Below are 10,551 nucleotides of genomic sequence, written 5' to 3'. Positions count from 1 at the left end.
CGGCAGATCCTGCAAAAAACCCAAGAACACCAAATCGGCACCCACCATCTTTTCATCGACACGGGCGAGCTTTATGGCTGAAACACAAACACGCTTCAGCTTATGGCTTATAGAGCCATGTCTAGTTTGGCATCCCTGCAAAACTCGTCCGTTTGTGCAAGATGACCATGGAGAATTCACGCTGCTCCATAAAGGTTGAAATAACTTAAGAGACCCTTTCGATGTCAAAAAAGGTTTTAGACAAGGTGATGTGCTGTCATGTGATTTTTTAAAATCGTGCTTGAAAGAATAGTGCAGAGCTCATCACACGTCAACACTAGAGGCACTATCTTTCAAAAGTCTGTCCAATTGCTAGCATATGCTGATGACATTGACATATTGGGAAGAACTCAGCGTGATGTCAATGGGGCTTTTGTGAGTATTGAGGCAGAGGCGGGAAAAATGGGTTTAACGGTTAATGAGGGCAAAACAAAGTACATACATGCTGTCGTCAAGAAAGGACATACAATACCTACGTCTTGGTCAAAACGTCACCATCGACAGACGTAATTTTGAAGTAGTCAAGGACTTCTTTTACCAAGGCTCCGCTGTAAACGCAGAAAACAACACCAGCGCTGAGATCATCTAGCTAGGGACCTAGCTAGATGGAGATGTTTGTTGGGTAAGGCCCTAGTTTACACAGGACTGTAGCGCCACCTTAAGTAAGTAAGTAATTATTTTGAAAATATCAATTTTTCAATATCAGCGGTTTCCGTGGAAGCTTTTTGATAAGAACGAGTTGTGTTTTCGTATGATTTTTAAAATACTTAAAAATGTCCATACAGAAATATATCTACATACAGATATGGACAATAAAATAGAATAATCCAACAGAGTTTTAAAAGTTAAATTTTTTATTGACTTAAAAAGATTATTTATTTCAAGTTTGGTCGTCATTTTCTTATTTTTTTTTTAAATTGTAGTAAAATCATAACATAAGCTATTTTAAATTCATAACTGTAAAAAAAGGAACAAATATCTTAGACATTAAAATAGATACAAAGTTTAAAAAAAAATTAAATGCGAAGCTATTCTGGCATTAAAAATTATTTTAATATCTGGTAGCCTGGCCATAATAATAATAATCGGCGGCATCTGTCAATTGAAATATTGTACCGCTCCTGTTGAACCATCCTCTACAGTGCGGTTTAATTTGTTGTTAAATGTTTCTCCCCCAAAATTTTGTATGGGATTTAAGTCATGGGATTTAATGATATTCACCTTCATATTTTGATCCATTTTACCCTCAATCAAATGTATTGGTCCAACGCCATACCAAGAAAATTATCCCCAAAGTATGATACTACCGCCACGTTTTTTTGATGTATTTGGGATTCAGTTCTTTCAAATTAAGCCTTTAAACTGTTTGTCTGCCATCACTTCCGTACAAATTTATCTTTATTCCGTCCATCCACAAAACATTCCTCCACTTTTTTTTCTCCATCTGGCCCACTCCAATTAAAATAATCTTGGGCGAATGTAAATCGCGTTGTTATCTTTAGTTTTCCTTAGAAAGGGCACCATTCTTGCGATCTTTCTGAGCAAGCTAGCTTCAACAAGTCTTCTACGAACAGTTCTGGAAGTTATTGAAAGCTGTAGTTTTTTTTTTTTATTTCCTTTGAAAACTTGTAATCATCTTTTTTTGAGGCGCAAATTATCTCTCAGTCTTCTTTTGGGGTTGTTTTGCTTTCACCTGTTTTTTGGCTCTCAGCGGTCAAATTGCTTTTGCAATCAACTTGAGAGATCTGCTCATTATTCTGGCTATCTCCCTCAAAGATTTTCCCTCACTTCGTAGAACTAAAATGACAGCTTTCTCTTCTAGGGAACAATGCTTACTGCGACCCATATTTTTTCCTTAGAATTAATAGTAGTATTATTAAAATAATTTGAATGTACTTCCTAAATTGAACTATAGTTAAAATTGAGGTCTGTGTTCCATTGGGTTTCTATTTTAATGTCTAGCAAAAACATATTTTTGCCTAAGGAACGCTTCATCTCCAAACGATCAACAAGCAAACAAAAAATAAAACCCTTGTTATTTTGCATAAGAGATTATAACTTTTGAATAAGTGTTAAAACTACTTTTAATACATGTTGTTGTTTTAATTTAGTTTTACTCTTAACAACTGTCTCTGTGTCCATTTTAATATCCATATCTGTACCTAAGTATTTTTCTTTATAAAAATGACTCGACTGAAATTGAAAATTGTCGTAATAAGGGTGATTGGTTTGGAAAACTGTTTAACGCAATCACGAACCATTTTAGTCAACTTTACAGATGGGTAAACATTTTATTAATGTTGTACAAAAAAGGATAAATCTTTCGAAAAATAAACTCAAAATAAAAGAAGATCAATTTAATTTTTCCCAATGGAACCCCAAAGCCAAAATCGGTATTTTGACAGATTTAAATAAAAAAACAATTGCTTTGTTTCACTAATGGAAAACTCCACAAATAATTATAAAGTAAACTTAAATAGAAATCTTATAAATTGCAATACATCAATAAGAGTTTTATATCATCTAAACCGTTTTGATACACAAATGGGAGAAACTCCAGAAACGACTTCTATTGTATACATTAAAAACGTCGAACTTGAGCCATGCTTGTCAGAACACAAAAATCTCCAAAAGGTTTCCTTACTGTTAATGATTTATTCTTTCCGTTACAGATACCTCCAATGCAAAATGAGCCTCTTACTAAGTATGCGTTGTGGTCTTGCGGACAATCTTCCGATCCAAATGGAAAACCTCGTTAGGGTCGGGTAAATCTCTTAACAAATTAAGATCTGAAAATTTGATTCAAAAGAAAAAAAGAGGCTGGGATGCGACCCACACTGATAACTTCCCATCCCTCTAGCAACTTTCAGCATTATTATCTGTGTAACAAAATTTAAATGAAGTCAATATCTCTACTGGTTCTTGATCTATGGACGACGTAAAAACTACGCGAACGTACGGACGTATGAACCTACGAACACACGCAGGCACAGCCATCTTTCTAAAAATCTTTTATTTCGACTATGGGGACCTTGAAACGTCGAGAAATGTCAAAATGTTCAATTCGACAATTCGGACCCATTACAATAACTACATATGGGAAGTTAAAAATCAAGTTATTTTGTCCAATGGAATACGTATTCAAAATTTGGGGTTCTGAAAAATTTAAATAACTAACGAATTGATTTGTTTCACTTAAGAAAAACTACATTGACAATCATGGAATGAACTTAAATAGGTCAATATCGATTTCTGTTTGTGTCATTTTTATGACGGTGTATTTGACGTTTAAACAACGAGTATATTTTGCTTACGTTTACGACTTCCGTTAATAGGATGGTTGTGCATAAACATTAATTTTTGTTTCTACGATTTCTGAGAATGTCCTCAGATGGATTGACAGAGCAAAAGAATAAATAATAAATACAATTCTTTTTCACCTAAAAATCAAATTAACTTTGTATTTATTTTCTTCCTTTTTGAATTGTGCAAAAGAGAATTCTTTAGAAGTCGATCATACAAATTATATTCTTCGATTTCTGACTGCAAAAGTAAATAAAAGAAATTTTGTTCCTTTTTCTGAGAAAATTATTTTATTTCTCACTCATAGCAAGTTTTCATTTTGTGACATACATTAAACCGTTTATATTTTGACTTTTCAGCAACATACCGACCATAGCCTGATCATATTATTTGTCAATTGACCAAAGTTCTGGCTGAAAATTTTCACATTCGCAAACTGCACTTTATATTCAACATGAGTTTCTTACATTCAACTCACAAAAAGACATATAAAATTATAATTCATCTTATATAACTATTTATTTGTAAAAAATATTATCTTGTCAAAAATGAAATTAAAATTTAATAACTACTTTAAAAATAAATTTTTTTTTAAATAACACAATATTCACCATTGACACCATTCTCACCATAAATCAGTTTTTCAAAAAAGTACTGTAATTATCACCTAATCGGCAACACTCACTACACCACACCATCCTCCATCTGTCACTGTCAGTTGGTCAGATTTGATTTTTGAAGTGAACTAAAAAAAGCTTTTCGTTCCAGTCATCTGCTGCATCTCTCGTTTCTCGTACTCGAACTCGACTCGTTTCGATTAGAATAAATTTGTTTTTTTCTGTCGTGGCTCATAGAAATTCTACAGAATTTTCATATTTAATTAAATAAAAATCATATCCATATTGTATCTTACTTAATCCAGCCCAATGTCTTGTAATCTTATCGGAGTAGGAGTAGTTTGTGAAACATGGCCCATCTATTAGGGAAATAATTTAATCAAAAAGATGTAATCCGTAATTACAGTAAATCCCACGTATCAAAAATTTAAATTCTTGATACACATATGAAATACACTAAACAGCTACTTCATTTAGCCCTTGATACCTCATTGCCCTCTATCGTTATTGTTATCTCGTGCTGCAACTTCTCTAAAATTGTATATTACCTTGTTTTTTCTTTCTTGTTTTAATATAAAATCAAAAGTCTTTGCCCGGATAGTGTAAAAGGTGTGCCCATAAAAATTAACAAAAGTCTCTTCTCATTTTTCCTTTTTCCGGTGTAAGTTTTCAAACAAAAAAAAAAAGAAGAAAAAAAGAAAATAGTAAGCTTTGTCTAGCCAGTGCGTTGGATAATATAATAAATATTTTAATAACATCCATCCGTAAGATAAAGAAAATAAAATAAAAAAACAAGTTCCACTTGGCTGCGCAGAATAAAATAATCCAACAGACACACAGAACAATGAGTAGCTCAAGCATTTCAGCCTCACCTACGGTGGTGGCGGCGGCAGCAGCCAATGGTAACAATGCCAGTAGCAGTAGAAACAGTGGTGGCCCTTCATCCACAACAACCAATAATGCACCGGGTCTGGTTGGAACCGCACCAAGGCCACCGCCGCGTCGCCGAGCTGCCTCTGTATCCCAACACAATTCGAGACGTCCTTCTGGCGAATATGGGAATGGACATACACCCCGAAGGTCATTGGCAATTGCGGTAAGCAAACTTATTTCTTATTGTTTTTTGTTTTAATGAATGGATTTGTTTGTTTCACACTGAAATCGTAAGCTTTTTTCTAAATATGACATTAATTAGTGTAATATGACAACGAATTTCATTATTCTCATATTTCTTTCATCATGATTTTAAAAGTTTAACCTCTTTACGCTCCTTACACTCAGACAGGAAAACTCAACCCTAAGATGACTCATAATCGTAAGATAGGAAAGATATAAAGAACAAGTGTTTTTCTTCAATGCTGTTTTCTTTTATTTTGCTTTATCTCTTTTTGTCATCGTGACTTTTCCAATCCATATAATGGCTGCGGGTTTATCTGACCATTTAATTTCATTTAATTCAATTCCCTATTATCATCGAAGCACTGCATAGTAGAACATTTTATAAATGATATGAGCTTCTACGAAGACGACGAGTGAAGGCTCGATATGACTCTTAGTTAAATTGACATAACCAAACCATCAGAGACATAATACTCGTATGTATTTTGTGTATGTTATTAAATAATTTAACAAAAGAATTCTTCTTGACTTTCGTACATACTTGAGTTAAGTTAAAATGCTTGATTAACAGCTAGAATAATCACGTAGAGATTTCATAGTAAAATTTATTTGAATTAATGCAGCATCAGCAATGACAACACGTCCAGAACAACACCAACAATACCAAAAAACAAAAACAAAAAATATGATTAGAAATGGCTAGTTATCAGTTAGATGATAAGTGTGAGGTTTTGTACTCATGTTTGTATTACTTCAGTGTGCCATCTGATTTTAATAGATATAGTGTAGGTATGCATTTATTTGTTTTAATGAATACGGGTATGTGTAAATGACATCATAGATAAATGTGGCTAAATTAACGTACATAACAAGAATTGTATCTATTCAAAAAATAAAGAAGAAGTAGACAATCTGATAGATGTAGATATCGGAATTTGTAAACAGGAGACCAGCTAAAGTAATAACCAACTGTGTAATTAAACAATACAAAAATTGAAGAATGTTAAATACCACAAACAAAATTGTATCACTAGGCAGGTAGGTATTAAAATTAGTTTTTAACCATTTAGAATTTGCAAACCTATTGATACGAAGCATCTTAGTTATATAAAAGGGATACGATCAACTTGGGTCGTTTTTATCGCTCTCTTAAATCAGAAAGATGAATGCGGATATTATTTTTTTTTTTCAAGTTTTTTGTTAGATTTCTCGTATTTACACCGTTATTGCACAAAAATCCAGACAGATAGTTAGCAGTCACAAAAAACCTTTGCTAAGCTGCGAAGTGACCTTATTAGGCCTGAAGTGCGCCGTTTCGATACCATAACTCGTTTGACCTATAAATAAGAAGAAAGAAATATAAAGCGCTTCTTCGTCGCATTCATAAAAAAACTAGGGTCATGAATTCTGCAAGATCATTAGATCTTTATTATCGTTTAGGTATGCCCTTTCAAAAAACTATATTTTAAAACTGGCCAAGCCATTCAATTTGCTGAGCAAGTCAATATCTATGGTAAATTTTACCAGGGGAACATCGTAGTATAACCCCAGTCTATGTTGAGAATATGGAAAGACCAATTTTCCAAATTATATAACGGCGATGACGAACTGTAAGGGAGATAGAACCACTCAAACTAGGCGAAGCAGATCAACAATTCCGACTACCCAACCTTGACGAAGTGAAGATATCTAAACTGAAGATCTAAAAGAAGCTGCTGGAGCTGACGGCATCATTGCAGATCAAAGCATCAGGCATCATTGCAGGTCAAAGCATCAGGCGATGAGTTGGTAGGGACCATGCACTAACTCATCTGCAAAATATGGTCGGAAGAAAGCATGCCCGATGAGTGGAATCTCAGCATAGTGTGCCCGATACATAAGAAAGGACACACTCTAAATTGCACCAACTACAGAGGTGTACCATTACCTTACCATTGCATATAAAATCCTATCGGCCGTATTATGTTAACGTCTGAAGCCGTTCGTCAACAACCTTATAGGTCCTTATCAGTGTGGCTTAAGACCAGGAAAGTTCACTATCGACCAAATATTCACACTACGGCAGATCTTGGAAAAAAGCAAGGAATTTCAAATCGATACCCACTATCTCCTTATCGATTTTAAAGCCGCGTATGACAGGTCGGAAAAGATCTCACCGATGCATTTGATGTCAAAAAAGGTTTTAGACAAGGTGATGCACTATCATACGACTTCTTCAACATCGTTCTGGAAAGAATTGTTCAAAACTCAATCGTCAGCGCTACAGGCACAATCTTCCAAAGGTCCATCCAATTACTCGGATACACAGATGATATTGACATATTTGGAAGATCAAAGCGTGATGTCAGTGGAGCGTTTTTGAGCATTACGGCGGCAGCGAAGAAGATAGGTTTAGTGGTAAATGAGGGCAAGACCAAGTATATGCTGTCATCAAAAAAGGACATTGAACAACGACGCGACGTCTTGGACAGAACGTGACCATGGACAGCTATAATTTCGAGATGGTTAAGGACTTTGTCTACCTATGCATCGCTATTAACACAGACAACGACACTAGCGCTGAAATCAAATAAAGAACAACTCTTGCAAATCGATGCTTCTTTGGACTTAGAATGGCAATTGAGAAGTAAAGCCCTTTCTCGAGCATCTAAAATCACCATCTATAAGACACTCAACATCCCGGTTCTCATTTTTGGCGCTGAGGCCTGGACCCTGACATGGTTAAAGCCCAGGTCCGCCCCAGACTGTAGCGCCAGCTTAAGCAAGTGAATATCTGTCTACTTTTCTTGTTGGCCCGTACCTAAACCGCGTTTTGTATAGCTTAATTTTGCTGCATGTTCCCCTATAGGCTATTGACCGATCCATTTAAAGTGATCATGCCTATAACTTTCCTAATCTGCTTAAAATATCGTTAGAATGGCATTTGTTGCAAGTAGGCAATGTCTTCCTAGATTTAATGCAATCGGTTACACTGTTTCATCTGAGATACATTTCTTTAAGAAAAATCGAGAACATTTTTTACAGAGGAATGTTTAATTGGTTACTCTTTGGCAACAGAGGCATGAAGGACCGAATTTTTTCAGAAAAAATGATACTTTTATGACTGGGATGCCCACATAATGCCAAAGTTCAAAATCTCCAAAAACAAAATCCCTACACAAAATCTCCAAAAATGGAATTCCCAGGATCTAAATCCCCATGCCGATAATCCACAAACGAAATCCCGAAATCTAATTTTTTCAAACTCCGTCAATCCATGTTTGTTTTCATCGTTTGAGTGTACTTTTCGGAGCTAAGCATAAGTTCAGAAGATTACGACTTTTTAAATCTTTACTTCAGGTTCAAAACAAATTTTCTGAAAAATTAAAATATGAACCCGAGTTAAAGTCAGTTGCCGACTGAATAAAAAATAATTTTCCTTCCACACAAAATTTAGTTTAAGCTTGGCATCGCCGCCTCAAGTGCATTGTAGGGATAATAAACTCAGGAAGTCAGGATTATATGCACAAGTTTCCCAAATCATTTTTTCCAATCCATTTTCCCAAAATCAATGGCTCCAAATAAGATAATTTTCCCAAAAATTGGTGGTCTCGGTTTTTTTTCAACGTTGCAATACTTGATTTTTTTTGTTGTAGATTTTTTTGATTTTAGTGCACCCACCCCAAATCCTATATTGATTCCAAGCAGGAGGGTCGCATGGGTGCAGCATGCCCCGCCCACTAATTACCTTGCTGTTATTCCTCCGTACTATCAATTCAAAACATTATTATTGGAATAATTTGGCATTGGGGTAAATAATGATTGGAAACCATTTCTTTGACAAAAATTGGGACATTACATTTTTGGAAAAATTGACATTGGAACACACAGGTTGGGAATTTTGTCCTTCAATCGGAAATGATAGATGTTGTTACCACAATTGAAAAAATAAGCAGCGGTGAAAAACTACAGTTGGAAAAATTGAGCGTGAAAACATACAAGAAGTTAAAATAAAAAAACAAGGCGGTCAAAAGTTGAAAAAATTTAATTATTAAAATTTATACATATGTATATGTATATGTAGGTCCGTTCGCGTACCCTCCTAAAATAATCCATTTTTACGAAATGTAACCAAATCCTGTTCGCGTACTCAAAAATTTTGTAGTTTTTCGTAAAAGAGAGCGCTCACGAGAGAATAAAATATTTCCCCAACATAAAAATTTTAGCCCCATAAATTTCTTGGGTATGATTTGTGAAAAGTGTCAAATTTGATAGAAATTTAAATAAATTACTCGCTTTTGCTGTCAGTTATAAAATTTAAAAACAAATTTTCAAAGAACAGCAACAAGACAGTAATAATCTATGAAAAATTTGTTGTTTTCCCGTTCGCTTACTTTTTTGTAATTTTTGTTTGCTGATAGAATTTTACTCTTTAAAATATCTCTTTTTTAATTTTAGTGCAGAAAGTACGCGAACGGAACGGACCTATTATGTACAATGATAAATTATTAGTTTCATTTGTTTATTTAATACCATGAATTCAAAATGTATTTCATATTTTTGAAAAAATAGATAGTATTAACTTCTTGTGTTTTTGTTGAATAAAAAGATAAATACAACTTAACTTTGTAATTATTCCGAAAATCAAAATCGTTTGGGGTCAAACATAATTTCTTAGATATACATACTCAAAGCTGTGCTTAAGGATTTTGATTTTGGGAATTCTGGATTTGGAGATTTTGGTTTTAGGGATTTTATTTAGGGATTTTATTTAGGGATTTTTTAGACTCGTTAGCTCATCTCGACATTGTTGGATCAGTACAAGAGATGAAGCCGAATTAATAGCTTTGATACCAGCCTGACTGTCTGTAAAGATAATTGCGTGTATGTTTTATTTTTATCATTCATCATAAAGTAAAGTACAGAAAACAAAATATCATATTCTAAATTATAGCTTAGAGCTTAACTGGGTGATTAGCTGTTTTAAGATCTGATTTTTATTTTGTAGAATATTAAACAAAAGTTTATATCAGGTTCTTATTTTTGCACATTAATGTTTATGGCATAATATATATAAAAAAAATAGTTTGTACACCTAGTTTATCAAAGTTGTTTATATTTAATAAGGGAACTTACTGAGATCTAACTTTAAAAGCAAACATCATAAGAATTTTGAACACAACTTTCTTCAAACCTTTTTTTAAAAAGTGTCTAAAATAAACAACAAATCGATAAGAGTGCACGTTACTCGTTTAAGCTATAAAATTGATTTCGAAAGAGTTTCTTCTCAATTGCATTTTTGGAATGTCAATTTTAATATATGTAAAATACAATTGAATCACATCCACTAGCAAAATCTTACCACATATGAAAACACCTATCTATTAAAATACCAACAATTACAATTATCATTTCATTATGTGCATATGTACATTAGTTAGTATATTTATTTATCCAACACTCATAGGGAAATCGTTAGAAACAATCGTACACT

At 33.8% G+C, this 10,551-nt stretch overlaps 1 protein-coding gene across 5 annotated transcripts in view; it reads left to right on the top strand.

Moving 5' to 3' along the window:
- The first annotated feature begins 4,124 nt into the window (after positions 1 to 4,124).
- Positions 4,125 to 10,551, top strand: part of LOC129944184 (E3 ubiquitin-protein ligase Nedd-4) — a 62,317-nt gene continuing 55,890 nt past the window's right edge. For 3 of the 5 annotated variants that reach the window (XM_056053427.1, XM_056053428.1, XM_056053426.1), the window contains exon 1: positions 4,125 to 5,055. In XM_056053427.1, coding sequence (XP_055909402.1) covers positions 4,804 to 5,055 — 252 coding nt within the window. In that variant the 5' untranslated portion in view covers positions 4,125 to 4,803. The remainder of the gene's footprint in view (positions 5,056 to 10,551) is intronic. The other 2 variants (XM_056053431.1, XM_056053430.1) reach the window with 2 other exon arrangements.

The sequence above is a fragment of the Eupeodes corollae genome, chromosome 2 (genome assembly GCF_945859685.1).
Source record: "Eupeodes corollae chromosome 2, idEupCoro1.1, whole genome shotgun sequence".
NCBI classification, from domain to species: domain Eukaryota; kingdom Metazoa; phylum Arthropoda; class Insecta; order Diptera; family Syrphidae; genus Eupeodes; species Eupeodes corollae.
The sequence above is the reverse complement of the archived record's forward strand: the minus strand, read 5'-3'. Positions and strand labels throughout refer to the sequence as shown.